Source organism: Cavia porcellus, unplaced genomic scaffold (genome assembly GCF_034190915.1).
Source record: "Cavia porcellus strain 051 isolate PalLab524CR breed Dunkin Hartley unplaced genomic scaffold, mCavPor4.1 scaffold_20, whole genome shotgun sequence".
In the NCBI taxonomy this organism is placed as follows: Eukaryota; Metazoa; Chordata; class Mammalia; order Rodentia; family Caviidae; genus Cavia; species Cavia porcellus.
In genome coordinates, this window is record NW_026947503.1 from 67,221,646 (window position 1) to 67,240,933 (window position 19,288).

The 19,288-nt window shown below is 49.6% G+C and overlaps 1 protein-coding gene across 4 annotated transcripts in view; it reads right to left on the reverse strand.

Annotated features, from left to right (window-relative positions):
* The window catches only part of Piezo2 (piezo type mechanosensitive ion channel component 2), a 286,025-nt gene that overhangs the window by 85,086 nt on the left and 181,651 nt on the right, over positions 1 to 19,288 (reverse strand). For all 4 annotated transcript variants that reach the window (XM_023562692.2, XM_063231990.1, XM_063231989.1 and 1 more), the window contains exons 8-12: positions 9,801 to 9,963; positions 6,758 to 6,880; positions 5,450 to 5,488; positions 4,571 to 4,709; positions 1,688 to 1,836 (exon numbers count right to left, since the gene is read on the reverse strand). In XM_023562692.2, coding sequence (XP_023418460.1) covers positions 1,688 to 1,836; positions 4,571 to 4,709; positions 5,450 to 5,488; positions 6,758 to 6,880; positions 9,801 to 9,963 — 613 coding nt within the window. The remainder of the gene's footprint in view (positions 1 to 1,687; positions 1,837 to 4,570; positions 4,710 to 5,449; positions 5,489 to 6,757; positions 6,881 to 9,800; positions 9,964 to 19,288) is intronic.

Consider the following 19,288-nt stretch of genomic DNA (forward strand, 5'->3'; position numbering starts at 1 on the left):
GTGTGCATCAAACCAGGCATGATGGTGCACACTTGTGATCCTAGCATTCAGGAGGCTGAGGCAGGAGAGCCACAAGTTTGAGGCCAGCCTCGACTGCACAGTGAGTTCAAGCCCAGCCTGAGCTACTAACTGTTTCAAAACAAAACCAAAATTAGTCCAAAAAAAAAAAAAAAAGAAATAGTGTGTATCAAAGGTTAGGTAATATCTGTCACAAGTTTAGTGGGTTTGTATTAAAGGATGTATTCAGCGCACTTATCGTGGTGTGAAAAGCAAACATAACCTTGCCATTGCGGGTGGTGCAGGACTGGTGGTAAGGCTTTCAGAACCCCAACAGGTTTCTCTCCCTTACTGCTCACGGATGGAGGTGAGGGAGGCTGCTGAAAAGCGCCCTGGCTTTGTAAGGGCTCTGCACAGCCAGCTGTGGGGCATGTGCAGAGTCTACATGACGCAACTGGGGGAGCTTGGTGGCTGGGCTGTCGGAGAGGTCAGCACCCTCCCGCTTCCGATTTCTGCATAGACACACAAAGCGTCCGCGCAGACCTGGCTCCTGCCTCCTGGTTCCTCAGCTTCTGCTGTGAGACAGGAGCGAGCCTGTGGGTAGGCACTGACCGGCAGCGCTGCTGAGTCCTCAATGCTGCGGCCCGGCCAGGACAGCGTACCAGGAAGGGTACATCCAGCGAGGGGCACTGAATTTTCACTGCTGATTTTTTTTCTACTAAGTACCAAAACACATCTCAAAGCTGTTTTTGCTCTAGTTCTGTTTCATTAGGGAAAAGACTAAACTTACCAATACGAGAGAGGAAAAATATGAAGGGCACCCCTGGAACCGCACATTGCCTTTGTTACAGAAAGTGATTAGCATTTAACAAGCAGATTCATGGCTCTTTGGGAAATTAATTATTGGAAATTAAACGAAGCATATGGAGTGGACTCCACTTGAAGAATGGAACCAGTACTCTCCATGGAGCGCCTTGAATTCTGAGGCGCGTGGGCTTCTGCTGCCCTCTGTCAAAGCAGGTCTGCTTAGGGAGCTGCTTCAGCCCAGAAGTAGACAACCACGGAGCGGGCGCAGCTGGCTTAGGGATTTATTTCTCGGGAGTTATAAAGTCTTTCCATTTTTATCATCAGAGGTGTCCATAGGATCTCACCACTGACAAAGAATTTGGAAGAACTGTGTTTTAAATAGGAGTTTTAGATTTCTTGAAATTATGTCAGTTTTCTTGAGAAATTTTTAGAGTGGAGAAAGATTAGAGCTTTTTTATTTGCTTTTCTGAAGCCGTGATGGTAGAGATGGGGTTGTCACAGCAGGCAGGACTGGGAGCTCACAAGTCTCACCCCTCAGACAAAATACTGGTCCCACTCGCCTCCCATAAGAAGTAAAATCATGGTGTGCCAACCTCGAATTCCATCAGAACCTTCCAGGAAAGTCATCCAGTGTGTCCTCATTAGTTGGCAAAATAGGGGACAGTTGGGCTGATAAGCAAAGCTGAGGAACACACATTCATATTTAAAAGAGGGCAGGCAGAGCCGGGGAGGACGTGACTCTGCAGTGAGCACAAATGTCCGTGAAAAACTGGCACAGCCCACGCGGTCTCCCAGGCTGTGGGAACACGAGGATCCCCACACCAGACTGAGCCAGGCTCCCTGGGCATGGCAGCCATGGCCTGGGAGCCTGGTTGGTACCTACCATCATGGCAATGAGGGCGCAGATGTAGCTCTGCTTCATGATGAAGTGGAACACAGACACCATGGCGTGCACCCGGACACTTCTCCTGTCGTCCTGGCTCCTCTCCTCTTCAAATTCTTCCTTCTCACCCTCCTCATCCTCTTTCTTTTCTAGATGGACAGAGACTTTGTGTAACTACCACACAGACAGGCGACATCTGTGGATGCAACTCAGGCTGGTTTGGACATAGTCTTTTAGTTCAGACTTCAGGCATTATTATTATTATTATTTCTACTTAATAAAATTGCCAAAATTGAAATGGAATCAGCAAGTCCCGGTGGTCAGGTGCATGGTACCTGTTATGTTTGTGCTTGGATGTCCCCCCAAAGCCTCATTCAGTCATGGGGCCAGGATTCTAGAGTCTATGAAAGACTCATGGTCCAGTGCTGGGATTATGGGTGCTACATCCAAGTGGCTGTGGCCTACATACAATGTAAGGGACAGAGTCTTTGTCTTGCTCTTCTCTTTTTGCTCTTGTTGCTTTTTCTGTTTTCCACCACCATCAATTGTTGCCCCCTGCATTGTGCCATCCTGCCCTGGAACAAATTGATTATGGAATGAAACCTCCACAAACTGTGAGCTAAATAAACCTTTCCTTCTTTAACTTTGGGTGAGGGTATTTTGTCTCAGAAATGAGAGAAAAATAACTGAGACAGTACCTGTCCCTGGGAAAGTGCAGGAGGAAAACTACAGGAGAGGACAGAAAGCCCTAGGAGAGCCCTGGAAGCTTGGCCTCCTGGCACTCAGGCCCTGGATGTGATGGGCTTCATGCCCCAAGGCCATTCTGAAACAGGTGAGATGGAGAACCACTCCTAGCTCTGTTGTAAAAGATAGTGGCTTTGCCACGGACACCAGCTATTCCTGAGACAGGCCAGCTGCAGTGTGTGACTGCCCATGGAGCTACCCAGGTATTAGGAACTGAGGTCTCCATCCGCCAGCTTCCAGCAAGATGGCAAGGGCTATGGGGTGGGGCTAGGGGTGGGTCTGATGCCATCTCATGAGGGACCCATCTGGTCACACCCAAGTTCCTGACTGAGCAATGTGCATGTGACATAACACAACTTGTAAGTCAGCAGGTAGAACAGTCTCCTGATTTTCTTGTTCAAGTTAACTGGGCTGCACAGGAAGCATCATGGCAGGAGCTGTAGCACGCTGAGAAGGAAGAATAAGCCACAGAAAAAGCCAGTGACAACTGCTAATCCACAAGCATTTGGGGGACCCGCCACAGGGCAGGGCTGTGGCCTTCCCTCTGGCATCATCCCACAGGCAAGGGTGTCAGGGAACCAGGCACCCAGCAGCACACTTCAGCCCTGTGCACAGTGTTTCTGAGTGTATGGAGTCCATTTCAGAACAACTTTCCAGGTTTTATTTTACTTTTGAAAGTTCAGTGTATGGTATATGAGTGTGCTTGTGTTGCCTTGGCAGTTGGCAAAAATCCATGTGCTCTCACACAAGCGGCATAAAGAGAAGGGTGTCTTGGCTGGGTCCAGAGCACCCATGGTACTAGATCCTGTCCAGTGCCCCTGTGGTGCCCCTGTGGTTCTGGGCTGCTACTCTGAAGGGCAGCTCGGACTTGAAGCTCTGCCACCTAGGTGAGCAAGTGGGTGGCGGGAGCTCATGGAAGCGGCTGGAGTTGGCGTGTGTGTGTGTGTGTGTGTGTGTGTGTGTGTGTGTGTGCGCACACACACGTGCAGGGCCAGCTGACTTTGATCCAACCTCACTGCAAGCACCGGATGACCTGACAGGTAGCAGGTAGCAGGACTGTCAAGGGGCAATCGCAGGAAGTACTGGGAAGAAGCAGGAAGAACAGAACACTAGGCCAGGCCAGGCAGGGGTTTTGCAGAAAGGTCTCAGAGGATGCGTAATACATCTCAAATGCAGATGTGGGCAGATCTGCCTTCTCTCAAGCTGCTCTGGGGCTCCCTGCATGCATTCTGACTTCCTTTTCCTCAATATTCAACTCATTTCCTTTTCATAAGCTGCGACACCAGCTTATAAATCGACCAGTGTCCAGCACAGCCGCAGACCTATGCTGCTGATGTCCACGTTCTTCAAGCCATTCCAGAAATTTCTGTTTCTAGGTCAGGGCTGCAGCCTTCAAGATATTGGCTGCTAATTAGAATTTTTTTTTAAAAAAGAATGATGTGCAGACTGAAAACAAGTGTGCGGGTAAGACTTCAGCCTTGGGCCACCACCCCATCACCGGAATAGCTTTCCTTCAACACCATAAATGGAGAGACAGAATGCAAGTTTTGACCTCATCCGTGGTTCTGGGGATTGAACTCAGGGCATTGCCCAGCCTGGGCAAGGACCTCATCACTGAGCCTGGCCCCACAATGGACCAAAAAAGACTCATTCCTACAACAGTCATGGATTATCCAGAAAAGCAGTGATGATCACTGTCATATCAACAGGAGATCAACATACAGAGACTTAAATCTATATATATATATGTGTGTCCATGTGGGTTTCATGCTATCACAAGTTTACATGTTTGGAACTTGTTTTATTTTGTTTTTGAGTCAGGGTCTTGTTATGCAGTCCAGCCTGGATTTGGACTCACTGTATATCCCAGGCTGGACTCAAACTTGCAGTGACCCTCCTGCTCTAGCCTCCCAAGTGCTGGGATTACAGGTGTGCACTGCATCGGCTGGTTCAAATATTTTGTTCTAAGTTCAAGAATGGAAGATGAAGGGTAACAGGCTTAGTTAGAGCCAGTGCTTAGACACGTCCAGCACGAGGGCTCGGTGTCTGTTGAAAAGTGACAAGTAATCTGAGCGAATAGCAAAAGAAACAGCCAGTAGGCCACACTCACCACTGTGGCCCCAGTGCTGGGCTCCTCACCTGCTGACTCTTCCGAGGGCTCCCAGCGGTAGCAGGGCGTGGAGTACAGGTCAGGCTTGGCCGGGCCGTTCTCCAGTGGCAGGCTTGGGTGGATGGTATGGTAGTCCACAGGGTTGCCGTTCACCGTCACCAGCAGGCCCTGCGGTGGAGCAGGAAAGAACTGCTGAGGTCAGCTTGGAATCCCATTGTGAGTGCCTCTTTCTGCCCTGTGCCCTGTGCCACCCCACAGCCAGCAACTGATGGAAAGCTGATTCTGCCGACATGCCAACTCTCCTGCAAGGTGAAAGTGTGCAACAATCTCTAAACCCTGTCTGCACAGAGTGGCTGCAGCACCACACATACCTGGTCCTGTTTCATCTGTGGCAAACCATGCAATGAGGCCCTGCAGATCTTTCGCCCCTTCCCCCAGTCTTGCCCACACTGCATGCAGCTCTGCAGAGGGTGCGGGTCTCAGCTTAGATGCTCTCCCGGGATACAAGCCCTGCCAGTCTGCACACGTGGGCTCCTTTCTGTCTCTCTGGCCCACTGCTGTTGAGCTAAACACATAAATGCATGCACATGTGTGTTCATGAGTGTGTGAGGCTTCTCATCTAAATGATGCAGTGATCAGCACAGCCATGGCTTAAACAACAGCCCCACAGATGGACAAGGCTTTCCAAAGTTTAAATGTGCCTCACCTAGTTATGTGCAAGGTCACAGCATGAGTCTTGGGTTTTTAACAGCAATAAGCCCGATATAATTTTTGCTAGAAAATAACCAAAAAGCTTATAGCGATTTTATATATTCCTAAATAGACTCAGAGGAACTCTTGTAACATCCCACTTTTAACTTTTAAGTCACTTATGCAAGCATAAATGATAGTTCTAAGGATATACTAACGTCAGATGGTTTGTAGTCATCTTGGGTCATGGATAAAAGCTGCAAAAAGCAATGCAGGACAGCACGTTAAGAGGTGAGCTGGAAGCGTCCCAATGCTTCTATGCATCTATGAAGTCCCATCCACACAGCCCCACTCTCTCTAGCTGGAGGAAGCCTAGTACATTATCGCTGCCATGCAAAACATAAAGCAACAAATCATTGAGCTGTGAGATGCTGTTTACTGTGGCCACTTCCTGAGTCTGATGTTTATTTACTTTTAATGACAGCAAATATGCAACCATAAACCACTCAGTTACAGAATTTACTATCTTTTTTAGGTGTCCTGTTTTAACAGAATAAAACACTTGGTTTTATGCTGCTAGAACTCTTAGAGAAATCTGCGAATTCTGGAAGTTTTTTTTTTCAAGAAAAGTTTCTTAGTAAAATGAATAAACAAGCAAAAAACATCAATTTTTACTGATTTTTGAAATTATTTTAAGATTTGCATATTGCTCACAACAAAATAATTATTATAGGATCATGCTTTTAAACTACAGTAGTGCCAAAAGTTTTGGCTGTCCTCAAATAATTATTAACACAGCAAATATATCTTGGGTATTCTGGAGTCTGAATCCAGAACACCCAGGACTGCTGTGGACTTGGGAGCACTGTCCGCTTAGGCCCTGTGACACTCATTTGAAAAGCATGCTGCCCCTGCCAGCATTGGTGCAGACACGAGAACTGCACAGTGTCCTGCTTCTATCTGGCCACACCTCTGGGTGATGGAGACTTTTAGGTCATTACACTCTCTTGGCACCAGTGCTGTCCCCAGCCACAATCCCTGCAAGAGGGTTTGCTCCTCGACATGCAAGCTTGAGGGAGCCTGGGGGACCGGCCAAGGATAGAGGAGCGTTTGTCACCACTACACAACCGGGCTAAGGGCACAACTATGACAGAGTGGAGCCCAAAAGGGCAAAGGATCCAGGCCTTGTGAATTATACAGTGTGCCCACATGTGCTGGCCACTCAACAGAGAACAGTGACACTATCCATTCCATTTATTGTGCATTTTAGAGGTTTTCTGTACTTTTACCAAAGAAATTAGAGCATCCCTCTTAGGACTAAGAGATGTCAGCAGAAAGGGTGGACACAAAGCGCTGTCTCCCAGAGCGTTCTGCCCCCTTGGGAAGTGCTGGGCTCCTCTGCTAGAGCGCCCAACCTCTCTGCAACCCAGGAGCACCCTGCACCAACCCAGACTTCCTGGGCCCATATGCAGGGTGAACACACGCACAGCAGAGCAGACCCAAAGCATGCCTGTCCCGTGACTTACTTTCCTCTCATCAGTGGGGTAGTGGGCTGCGTACCACAGGCTCCGCCGCCGCTCTGCTGAGTAGTGCTGCTTGGGGCTGTCACCCAGGGCATGGTCCTCCTCCTTGGCTGGCTCATCTGGCACCTAGAACACAGAGTCACAGCCACAGCTCTGTGTCCCAGAGCAGCCTGGGCAAGCAGGGCTGCATTTGCCCCACTGACTGTTTTTTCAGAGCTAACGTGTACTCCACATGGGACATGAACGAGGCACACAAAGCCAAGTGCCAACGCTGCCCTGAACTCAGTACAGACGAGGATGTGAAAAGTCCCGGTCCCCATGGTGCCCAGACCACCCCTGGGTGCCCTCACACAAAACAGCCCCAGTTTCTCAACGTGCTACACCCCAGGCTCTGTGTGCAAGAGCTAAAGGTCTGCACAAGCGTCTCCTCACTCCCAGGGGGCAGCCAGGTGGGGCCTTGTACAGGTGTCCCAAGTTACGGCTACCTGATGATCGGGTCGTGCCTTCAGCAGCCAGGCCACTTCCTGCCCACTGACCTGGTGGTGATGACAAGCGCCATCTCCCCTCTCTGCTGGGGACCTGCAGTGCAGACCCACACAGGACAGTAGAGACACCTAGCACTTGTGTAACAGGCTTTGCACTATGGAGTCTAACCCGAGGGGTCCGAGGCCAGTCAGAGCAGTCCAAGCCGAGCCACGTCGACATTCTAAGTGAATTCTGACTTGTGGGTGTTCTCAGCCCAAGGGTTTGTCAGGAAGGGACCCCACTGCAAGCCAGGAGCATTGAGAGGACACTGGACTCCTGAAAGTTGCTGCTCTGTGTATGGGGGACTGTTGCTTCCCTGCCCACAGGGAGAGCCTGACAGTTTTCATGAAATGTGCCAGGTTCCTTGAAAGTGCGATTCGGTCAGTGTTCCATTTCCTGATGCTCCCTCACCAAGCAAGTCCTCTGCCCTTGCCCACTGATGTGAACCCTTGAGGTGTGGACACTGCTGCTGCAACCTGCGGTGCTGCCTCTGCCCGGGGGTTCTGCCCCATCTCTGCCTCTCTGCCCCGACAGTCCAAGGCTGGGACCACAGAATACGGCAGAGTTCGGTGGGGAGTAGCGCTTTTGCTGAGCCACCTCCTTGTGAGAGAGACTTTTGGAGCCCACAGGAAAACCACAGGCAGAGCCTCATAACAGCTGCAGCGAACTGTGCTCCTGTAATGGTGAGGGGATCATTACGAAATAGTCCCATCATGCATTTACTGTCTTATGCACATCGTTTATGGATGTCTATATATTCCTGTGTGCTGTGATTGACACGATATATGGCGAATGTTTAAATTTTTAAAAATTTATTTTGGTAAAAAGTTATTAACCTGCCATTAATCTCCCTCATAATCCGTCTCTCGGAACGCACTCATCCTATTGTTCTTGCTACTTCCTGGAGCAGTTCTGGAAGTCTTTTTTTGTGAGTTTTTGCAAAGTGTGATTAAAAATAAGTACACCAAACGTAGCTGTTGACCACCATCCAACAGATGGTGAACACGCGCCCTAAGCACCTGCCTGAAGGCCTCACCCACCTCCTCCAGCACGTGTGGGGTCGCGTGGCTGTCGGCTCTTCTCTAAACTCCAAATGGTCAGGAAAAGGAAGGCAGCCAGGACAGGGCATCTACAGACACTCGGAAAGAGGACTTCAGAGTGGCTGTAGAAAGTGGCAAAGACGACAGGATGAAAGTGTTCAAAGAACGGGGGAGAATTCTGAGGGTTCATGGCAATGTGTCTTTCACTGCAGCACTTATTAGAAATGGAAATGTTCACTATAAACGTTCATTTTTTAGTCATACTTCATGTGTTTGTGAAGGATGCAAACATCATGCTATTTTAAAGGGAGTTCCTAAGGGAGCTGGAGAAATGTGGCAAGAGATGGCTGGATTCCTCCTGACCTTACAGAACAGTTGTGACTATATCTGTACCCTCGGGCTCAAAACGAAGATGCCCTCTGAGGATGCTGCTAACACTCCTGTGCACGGTGCTGCCCTCACACAGAACCCCAAGATGGGGCAGGGGCACACAGGTTTAGGAAAGGTGGACAGATGGTGCCTCTGCCAGGGTTGCCCTGAGACGTGCGCCTCGCCCACTCACAGTCACAGTGGAATCAGCGCCATTGACTCCTCTGGGTCTGATTTCCCTGAGGAAGTGTGGGCCCCGGCTGCGGGGGCAAGTTCTGATCTTGGACTGACTGACGGAGTGTGTGGCTAGAGCATGCTAGAGCGTGATCTGAGGATGTGAGGACAGGAGAGAGGATGTGAGGACAGGAGAGAGAAAAGAGAGAAACAGTTCCAGGCCTAGACGTGAGCGAGGACAAGGGAAGATGGACCGGACTGCAGGCCTTGGCTCAGCCCAGCCCTGTACTGCTTCTGCCCTGAGTGGCGCCCTCTGCAGGTGGCAAGGAGGCAGCACTGACCCAACTGCCTGAGCAGAATTCCTGTCTTGGGATGACCAGCGGACCAGGAGAGGGTGGCCACAGTCTCCACTCTCCCTTTGAGTGGCCCTTTGCAGGGCCCTCCTGCCGTGTGGGCTGCAGGCATCAAGGTGGGGGCTGCAGCACCCTCAGGCTGGAGAAGCCCGTGAATACCATGGGGTAAAAGAGGCCGCGGGGTCAGGAAGTTTGTGATTTCAGGAAAACCAGCTCTGTAAGTCCTCATTTCCCTCACCTGTTGGAAAGGTGAGGCGGAAAGGGAACTGGCTCTTCCGAGGGAGTGTAGTAAAGTTTGTAAGCAGCCTCGTGTGTTACCCATAGTTAGTAAATGCTCAGGAAAAAATGAACCCTCTGCTCTCTTCCCTGCCCAGGATTTGCGGCAGCACCAAGGGGCGCTCACGCGAGAAGCCAGCCACCCTGACCATTTTCTGTCCACCAACAATAGGCAGCACGGGGCTCTGTGACCAGACGCTGCAGCAGTGCTGGGCTGAGACCTGGTCAGCAGGGAGCTGGAGCAATGGGCAGTCCCTGAGGGGCCAGGTCACAGCAGACAAGACCACCACGGGCACCCTGGACTCTTACTAGGGGCTCCTGGAGCCAGATGCGGATCAGCGTGGCCAGTGTGTAGTACATGACCAGCAGCAGGATCGGGTTGGCGTGGTGGTACCAGGACAGGTCTGGGTTGACAATGATCTTCCATGTATTGGAGCAGTCGGTTTGGATCACTGACTTGATACCAAACAACCTGTTCAGAAACAAAGAAAACCACTAAGCCATCTGTCTCCACCCTTGCCCACAAGTGCACTCCACAAGTGCATCGGGATGAACTGCACGCAGACCTGTGTAACACACGTGCAACCTGCACACTCTAGAAACAGGCATGCACAGTGTGTAACAGCGATGCCTACATTAGAGTGATGATCTTCACAATGGCTCAAAAACCCAGCTACACCTAAATTCCTGCACATCTTTTACAAATTTACATTCTGATTGCCATTTAGCCCTGTTAAAACCCTGCATTACTGAAAGGCCAAGTATGTGGTAACATGTTACCAAGTCCAACTAAATGAGCAAATATTTTGCTTGTGGCTGGACTTGGCATCAGCTATTTAGCTAGTGTTGACTTTACAGGGAAAATACTGAAAGTGGACACAGTTCCACAGTTCAGCTGTGAAAGTCAAATATTATTAGCAGAATTGCTGTAAGATTCATCAAGTTTCATTTGATTTTTTTCAAAGCTTTGTAATTAATCATTTACCTTGAAAGATGGCTTTATGAAGCTTGTCAGATTTTGAAATAGTTTATTTTTTACTGCTGTTTCCCACTATAAATCAGAATGCTTTTGATTGTATAGTGGGGAAATGTACAAAATATGATTTATTTAGAAATTCATTTTGATGTACAGTTTTTCTCAGACAAAATGCTATTAAATGAATAAAACTTTTATGTGCTAGATGCATTCCATACTGTTATATTGTTTGCATTTTATATAAATTGAACTTCCTTTAGTTTTTATATCATAGTCTACATTCAGTTATGACAAGGATGGGTGTTATAATCCTGCAATGTTAGAACTATTTTCTATCACAGAATAAACACAGTGATACAACACAGATTTCAAAGTAAGCTAAAGAGAAATTTAACTTTCAATTGTATTAGAAAAAACAACACACTAGAACTTGTTTTTACTATAAGAATTTTTTTCTTAAACCCAAGAAGATTTTTTTTAGAATATTTTTGATACCGGGGATCAAACTCACGACCTCGCGCTTGCCAGGCAGGCACTTATGCCACTGAGCTAAACCCCCAGGCCCCCTCCCTTTTTAGAATCTTTGTTTTCTGTTTTTTTAAACCCAAGAATATTTTTTTGTAGTCAGCATCTGAAAGAAAAAAGTACTGAAATATCACACTAAATCTCACTAAAATATACAGTAATATATAAATACATAAAGTGTTACTTTAAGCAAAACAAAATGGCAAAAAATTCTTTAATAGTGAATTTTCTGAACATGGTTTTTACAGTCTTATATTGAAATATAATTTCTTGTGAGATACAGAATGAAGCTCTAGATTTAAAATTGGATGAGCTGCACAGGCTTTTAGGTTCTTCTAAGAAAGAGGCTGGTTGTTGCAGGTTCCAAATCCTCACACTGACTCCTCAGCTAGGAATGACCTCATCCAGCTGCGGTTTACAAGGACCTGCTTTGCTCCATCAGAGATTTAATAGTGACTTTCCACAGCTGTTTGTAAACTGACCTAGGACTCCTGGGAGGGACTGCACCTCACCTCCACCCTTCACACCTTCCCAGAGGGCTCCTAATTTATCCCCACGGACTATACACATTCACACACACACACACACACACACACACACACACACACACACACACGGAGTGACTGCTGTTGGGTGGCACAGGTGTGAGATCTCACAGAAATGAGCAGAGGCCACACAGTCCGGGCCGCTGTCTCTCACAAAGACTGTTCCCTAATGGAGACGGTAAAAGCCTTTAAGATCTAAGGTTCTCCCCTTAAAAACCTGAGATAGCGCAGAAAGGATTAATAGATGAGGTAGGAAACTGGAGGTCTCACACCCATCTTTGCAGCGCAATCCCATGATTCTCTGCAATAGAGACTACAATTTCCTAAGCCCTCTCTTCTCCAGAATTGCATGAAGACACGGGTGAGACAAAGAAGAGCACCCCACAGCACCTGTCCTGGGAACTCCCCGGGACAGCAATGCCACGGGCTGGCCATGTGTCCCTGCTCTCCCTGCATGTGGACACTTGGAGAGGGGTCGGGAGGGTGAGTGCAGCACCCTGTGCAGCCAGTCCAGGAAGGTTAGGTTGGGGGAGGGGAGGGAAACCTGAACAGGTGAGCTGTCGCCAGGCTGTGGGGCTGCACTGGACTGCATTAGATGGAATGGCAAGGCCAGAGACTTTGGCTACGACGCCCCTCTGGTTGGTGCTCCATGCTGCCCTGCGGGGACCACACGCCTGCGTGCCTCTGTGGGGTCCCAGCCTGGCTTCCCACTGACTGAGCACAAAAGCAGTTGGTTCTCCATCCTTGTAGTTCCCCATTTGTGGACTCCAGCAACACACATCAAAAAGTATTTGGAAAAACAACTAGGTGTATTCATATTTCTGCACATGTCCCAACTCTTTTATTGGTTATTATTCCCACGAGTGCAGCACAGCAATGAGGCATCTGTGTGTTTGATGAATCAGTCACAAGCACGTTTAGAGGCGATCGTCTTAAATCTCCTGCAGTGGGATCTGAGGCCGTGGCACGGTGCCCCTGCTTAGCACTCACTGGAGTCTGAATGATGCGGCATCTCCCAGCTCTGTAGCCCTTGTCCCCTTCGGAGCCCAGGCTGCCTCGCTCTGTTGAGAACACGTGCGCGGGTGCTAAGTGACTCATCGCTCTGGCTGATGCTTGCTGGGGAAATCTAACAGCATCAGCACATGACGTGACATCTGGACAAAGAAGGATGGTTTTCCATTTTTTGTTTTTGGTACCAGGGTCAAACTCAGGACCTTGCACTTGCCAGGAGGGCACTTAAGCCACTGAGCTAAATCCTCAGCCCTATGGATGGTTTTCCAGATAATCTTACCCTAAATGCTAAAGGCCTCGCCAAGACCAGTGCTTCCCCAAGGGAGGCTGAGGATGATCAGTCCCCAGGGGAGACAGATGGGCCTTTGGGGCATGGTCTGCCTTGCTGTGCTGTTCTCTGTGGCCCACGTTCCTGTCCACAGAAGACCACTTCCTGCCTCTTTTCTCCAGTCCACCCCGGACTGTCACTTCATTTAGCGCCAGGAAGCTCAGGTCTGGCTCTCCCCATTCCCCTTTTCCTCCTGCACTGCCCTGGCCGGGGGCATGAGCCCAGGTCCCCACGGAGGGAGTGTGGCTGCTGTGTCACACCAGGTGTCACTTTCCTGTCCCACATAGGTGAATGTGAGCTCGCAGAAGCTGAGTGTCACTGTCACAGCCAGCCACCTTGGTCTTCCAGGCCTTAGCCAGCACTTTCCTGCCCGCTGTGATTTTTCTGGGGTTGCAAACTGAAGGACAAGGGGTGCATGTGCTGGATACCTCTGCCCCATCCTGAGCCGTGCGGATCCCAGGAGCAGACAGGCAGACTGCAGACCGCCTGGTATTTCAGCACTGCAGCCTCTGACCCCAACTGATGAGCGCAGGGCTGCATGATCCAGTCCCCTTCAAACACAGAAGACCTCAGAGGGACATTGCAGGTGGAAACCATGACACACTCCTGTCCATCTCAGTACACAAAATGCGTTTAGTCTACCTTTGAAAGTCATCAACCTGTGAGGCCAGGAAGGGCTTCCGACACTGGTATCTCAGGACTGCAGCCTCCCATCCTAACTGCCCCCTCTTTTCTCTCCATCCATGCGTTCCCTCCACCCTGAGCTCCCAGGACATGGGCTGCAGCCCAAGGAATGTGCAGTTCTCCCACGCACCGTCCATCTTCTAAATCCTCATGCTAATTTATGAAATTACTTTCACATTGGTTCTTTTATTCTTTAATGTACACCAGCAGCCTGAAACTGATCCCCGGCCTTTTCCTGTGCCATCATCCTAACCCTCTATTTTGCTTTGGATGTCACTGACATGGTGACATCTGCCTGCAGGCTGCCGTCCACATCTGTCCTGGAGTCATTCTGCCCGACTCTGAATTCAGGCATGAACCAGATGGAATGCAATGGAATGGAAACCAACACCTAAGACTTAACTTTGCAAGTCACAGTTTTAAAAAGGAGGTAGAAGGCGCAATCCGGGCTGCAGACATACAGAAGCTTTGAGAATTTCTGGGGAGACTCTCTGGGATGATTGGAGCCTGGAACCCACAGCCTTAGGGATTTCAGCTTGGACAGGAAGCAGAGAGTCAGTGGACAGAAGCACACTTTTGTTCCTTTAGGCACACCCCAGGCCATGGAGCGCGGACACTTCCTTTTGTTCTCCAGCTGCACTTTGAACTTTACCCTCTGAATGGCCACCAGCAGATGTGGACAGCCAAGAATCCGGGTGGCATGGGTGGGATGTGGTTGGCTCTGAGTTGCCTGTGGTGACCCTGGGAGTGGGGACCTGAAAGGCAGGGCCCACTGGGATCCTCGGCTATGAGCTCCTGGTTGGGCCATGGGGCCCTGTCATCTCTGTGGGGGGGTGACCCTTCCCTCCCTCCATGCACTCCCGACATCCTCCCCAAGGCCCTCACTGAGCCATGCCCTTGACTCCCTGTGTAAATAATTCCTTTTTCTTCATAATTATAGCCCACAATGAAAAGCTGACAAACACATCAGGTTTATAATTAAGAAACAGCAAGAGATTCCAAATCTATTAGGAAGAAACAGGAGGCAACTGGATGGTCCTTTTCAGCTGCGGCCATACTTCCCTTCAGTTGTATGAAATGCACTCCCTGCCCTGCGGAGAAAGAGGTACTGGCCGGGCAGAAGCATGCGCTCTCACGGTCAGGCCAAGCGTCCTTCCTCCCAGGCCCAAGTGCACCTGCAGCTGCCTCTGGCTCAGCGGGCTCCTGGCAGAGGCCTCTGCCCTGTAGGCCCTTCTCTGCTTCTTCTTCTCTCTCTGCAGCACTCGCAACATCTGACCTCCCCTAGCCATCGTGACTTGGCAGGGTGTCGGTTACCATGTCCCACAGTGGCAGATTTTTAAAGTGGCCACATGCTTCAGGTTCATACCTGCTCGGTGTCTGGTAACAGAGGGACCTGCCATGTGCAGGAGAACACGTAACCCTGAGACCAGTGTCACACTTGGAACACAACCTGACTGGGGAAACACACAGGATATAAAATTGGCCCCTTCATACACAGGTCAGTGGGCGAACTCTGCTAATCCTGTGCAGACGACATCCCGAACTTCTTCAGCCTGCAAAACTGAAGCTCTGGGCTCACTGCACCATGCTGTTCTCTCCTCTCGCCAGTGCCTGGAAACCAGTCTGCTTCTCTGTCTGAATTTTTCTCCTAGGCACTGGAGTCCTATAGTGTTTGTCTTTGGGGCTGGCTCATCTCACTTGGCATGGTGTCCTCAAGCTTGTGAGACAGCATGTGCCAGAATTCCACCCCAGTTGAGGTTGGGATCCTATTCCTTTGTGTACACTTTGTTTATTCACTCGATAAACGATAGGGACTTCCATATTTCACTCTTGTGAACAACACTGTGACGGGCACAGGTGTGTAACACCCTTCGGGGTCTTGCTTTCAATTCTTTCAGGTGTTTAACCTGGAGTGAAACTGCTGGATCACACAAGAGTTCTAATTTTCCTTCCTGGGAGGACTGCCAACCGGTTTGCTATGTACTCTTGAGAGTAATCATTCTAGGGGTGTGAAACGAGATACTGACACTTTTAATCTGGCCCTTTCTTCTCAAGAGCCCAGAGCCTTTTGTGATGGGGTGGGGGCTCTCAGAGGGAGGTGCATTCTGCAATTGAGCGTCAGGGAGCAGAAATGGGCAGGTGTGCCTAGCATGATAAAAGGCTAAGGCGGGCACTAAATCTGCTTTGAAGCCAAGAAACAGGTTCTGTCCAACTGACTTAAGATGGTTACAATCTTTTGGGACAAATATCCTCCAAAGAAAACATTTTTAATAATCTCATGTTTAATGGAAATGGCACACATCTTTGAACTGAATGGAAGGGACGCCACATGGGTGGCAGAGTGCCCACGAATCTGAGGGTTTGAGGACCTACCAGTGAAGGTGGGAAGAAGCCAGGCTCAGGGAGAGAAGGCTGGGGATACGTGGCCTGGCTGTACCACAGGGAGGGCTGGCACTGTGCATGCCATCTTTCATGCTGCATGGGAGCCACCCTGGAGCAGCACTCGGTGATAGACCCCAGGACCAGGGTCCCTATGGGGATTCCCAAGCTAAGACTCGACCTCATTGTCTTGGTGGCCACTGTCACTGACAGTGACCCACCCTTCCTGTGCCTGCAATGAGTGACGAGTAGCTGGTAGCTATGGGGGAAGGAGCAGGACCACCCCATGCTGAAGGCAAGTCCTGACCCAGCCTATGCCACCACTCCTCTAAATGACCCCTTCCTGTCCTTCAAGTTTTCTGTGTGCTTCAGATGAGGGAGCCCCAGATATACCTGCAAGGCGCTGGCCAGTCTCCCTGCTATCCTGAGCCACCAATTCTAGGGTGACCAGGCTGAACTGCTCACTCTGACAGTGAATTGTCCACTGGAGGCAGTCCTTTCTGCCCTGTGTGACACCCTGTGACCTGGGGCTGAGGACGCTGGGGAGTGCCCCGCCAATGCAGCCACAGCGCCCCCATGTGAACAGGTGTGCAGCTCCCCACTTCCTTGGCTCCTCCGCCTTTTTCTTTGGGAATTTTTGCCCTTTGTACTTCCTCTCCTGGTTGTGCTGTGGCCACCTGTTATGGCTGATTACAGAATGCAGACAGCTCTAATGGCTGACTATGGTTAGAGCTGTCAAGCCTGCCGGAGCTGCAGCTGCTTTGGAAGACCTTCGAGGGTGTCATTCTTCAAGCAGACATGGGAATTCCGAGGAAGCTTGTATCACAAACTGCACAGAAAAATCACCAGGCACCTAACACACACACACACACACACACACATACGGTCTGGGGCAGCTTCACAGTAGAAGTATCCAACCCTAGGGGAGGAGGCTCCCAGACTGAAGGCCACACAAACAGTCTCAGGCTTCTTGGTAAGGAGTTAGAAGGCACAGGATGAGGATAATCTGCTGCAGATTCAGAATACTGAGCAAGAAACCATCCCAGTGTATGACACTGTCACATACAAAAGGGAGCAGTGTAAAGGCACAGAAACCTTCCAAAGTTCTGCTTTCTGTTTTTCTAGCTTTCCTTATCCCCCCTCCCCACCCCATTTCATTGATTTATGTACCGTTAGGCTGGAAATACACCGGGGACTGAAGCTGGCTACACAGGAAGCTCCTAGTCAGTTCTCACATGAATTGCCGATATCCCAGGTGTTTACCCTAAAATTCAATTCCCACAGGCAGTGTCTCAGCAAAGCTCCATCACAAAGATCATGCGTGCCTTTCTGCATCAGCTTCCTTTGAGAAGACCCTCTGCTCACCGCTGGCGCAGCATTGGGTCAGAAACTGATCTAGAGTCCCCATGAGCGACATCTTTTGCTCTTCTGTTCTTCCAAGCCAAGTAGAAAAACAACCCTTCACACAGAGTTTGCAATGCCCCTCCAATCTGGGCCACAGTAACAAACTTCCAGGAGATGCAGCAGAGCTCCTCCTGGTCAGGCACATGTCCTCACCTCACCCCCAGTTTAAGAGCGCAGAGCCACAAGGATGCTGGTTCCTGGGACTTACCCTGTGGACCTTCCGGGGTGCAGTAAGCGAACCCTGCTCATCCCAAGCACATTAGTGGATGTTGCTGGAGGTCATGGATCTCCCTTGAGTCACAGATGTGCTTGAGCCGATGAGGACCTCAGCCATTGGTGGCCTTGCTTTCTCTACTTCTGTCCCCATCCTGTCCTGCTTCCTTCTGACTTGTTCAAAACTCCTGACATGACTACATTGGAGAGAATACCTAGAACTAGAAGCCAGGCCAGTTGGAAACTTTATTGTCAATGGACTGCAAATTCCACTGCTTGGTTAATACTTGATTTTGGGGGATGAAGCATGGGATACCATGCTCACAGAATAACAGCATGGCACCTAACAGTGCTCAAGAATCCCCCCCTATTCCCACTGTCATTGTTGTTAGGGTCATGGTTTAACACCGAACTTATGGCCCTGCAAACAAGAGTACACAAGATCCTCTTCCCGAGGAAGGCCTCACAGAAACCACTGCACTGTATGCCACGATTAATGTCAGGGTGTTCACTGAGAGAGACTTCTTTCATCTTGGTAAAGCGGTCAGAGAAAGGAAGAGGGTCAGTCAGCACTCAGTCTTGGATTGGTCTCAGCAAAGCATGGTGGCCCACAAGCTCTCTTACCCACTCATGAGGTGGGTGTTGTTTCTTAAGCAAACAAAGACACAGAGTACAGAGCACTCACAGATACCTCCCGGGCTAAAAGGAAAGTGGGGTGGCAGGTGATGGGCAGTCTCATGGCTGAGGCAAAGTGTGGGAGGCCATGTTCTGGGTTGCTCGATTTCAGCAGCCATCAATAATATCATCTTGCAATTCTCCAAGTCTAGAATGGGGACAGTCCTCAAGGCAAGTCAGTGATCCTCTATAGGGGAAGTCCCCTCTCAGGGAAAACGGAACTTCATGAGGACTCTTTCCAAATGGTACCCATCATCACGACCCAACAGCCTGCCGAGCTATCAACCTTGAATGCCTGGCATGAGGGGTAAGGGATAGGTCACAAGGACAAACCACTATCACCAATAGGCATTAAGGTCTTGCTTCAGACTCCGGGGCCGCAAGGTAGCTTGAGAACTCCATTCGTGGAGCATGTCAAAGTCTCTTCCCAACCCAAAATGCTATGTGCAGTTTAAAGGCCCCAAAATGAACTGTGGAGGGTGCAATAGAATCAACTTGTATTTGTGAACAAAGCCGAGGTTCACTGTCAGAAACGTGTACACAGTTGGATGTCCACAGAAGGCAGCATTTGTGCATCGCTTCAGGAAATTTCCTCAGTGTCTGACAAGTGTCTCTGGTGTGGTCTTCAGGGAATCCTTGCAGTCAGACTCCCTGTTTCTTGGGGGGTGCCCCTACGTGGGTATAATGCTGCCTTTTACACATGAGATTTTGCTACACTGGCCTCCAGTTCCTCCCCTTCCTGCTGCATTGCATCATACAGAAAACACAGCCAATGTTTAACATCCTTCTTCATTAGTTTCTTACTTGGACTTCAAACATGTTTCCATGCCAAACCTGTGGACATGGCTGTGTGTGTGTGAGAAACTGCAATTTGACAGATTTCATGCTACATTGTTTTTATAAGCTCAGAAAAACTTTGCATCTAGTCTCCTGGGCTCTACATCAAATGCCTTTGAAGATTGTGGCACATTTATGTCTTAACTATTTGCCAATTTTCTGTAATTGGGCTTTATGCTATATTTACACTAAATCACATCTGTCCAAAGGATGGTTTTGT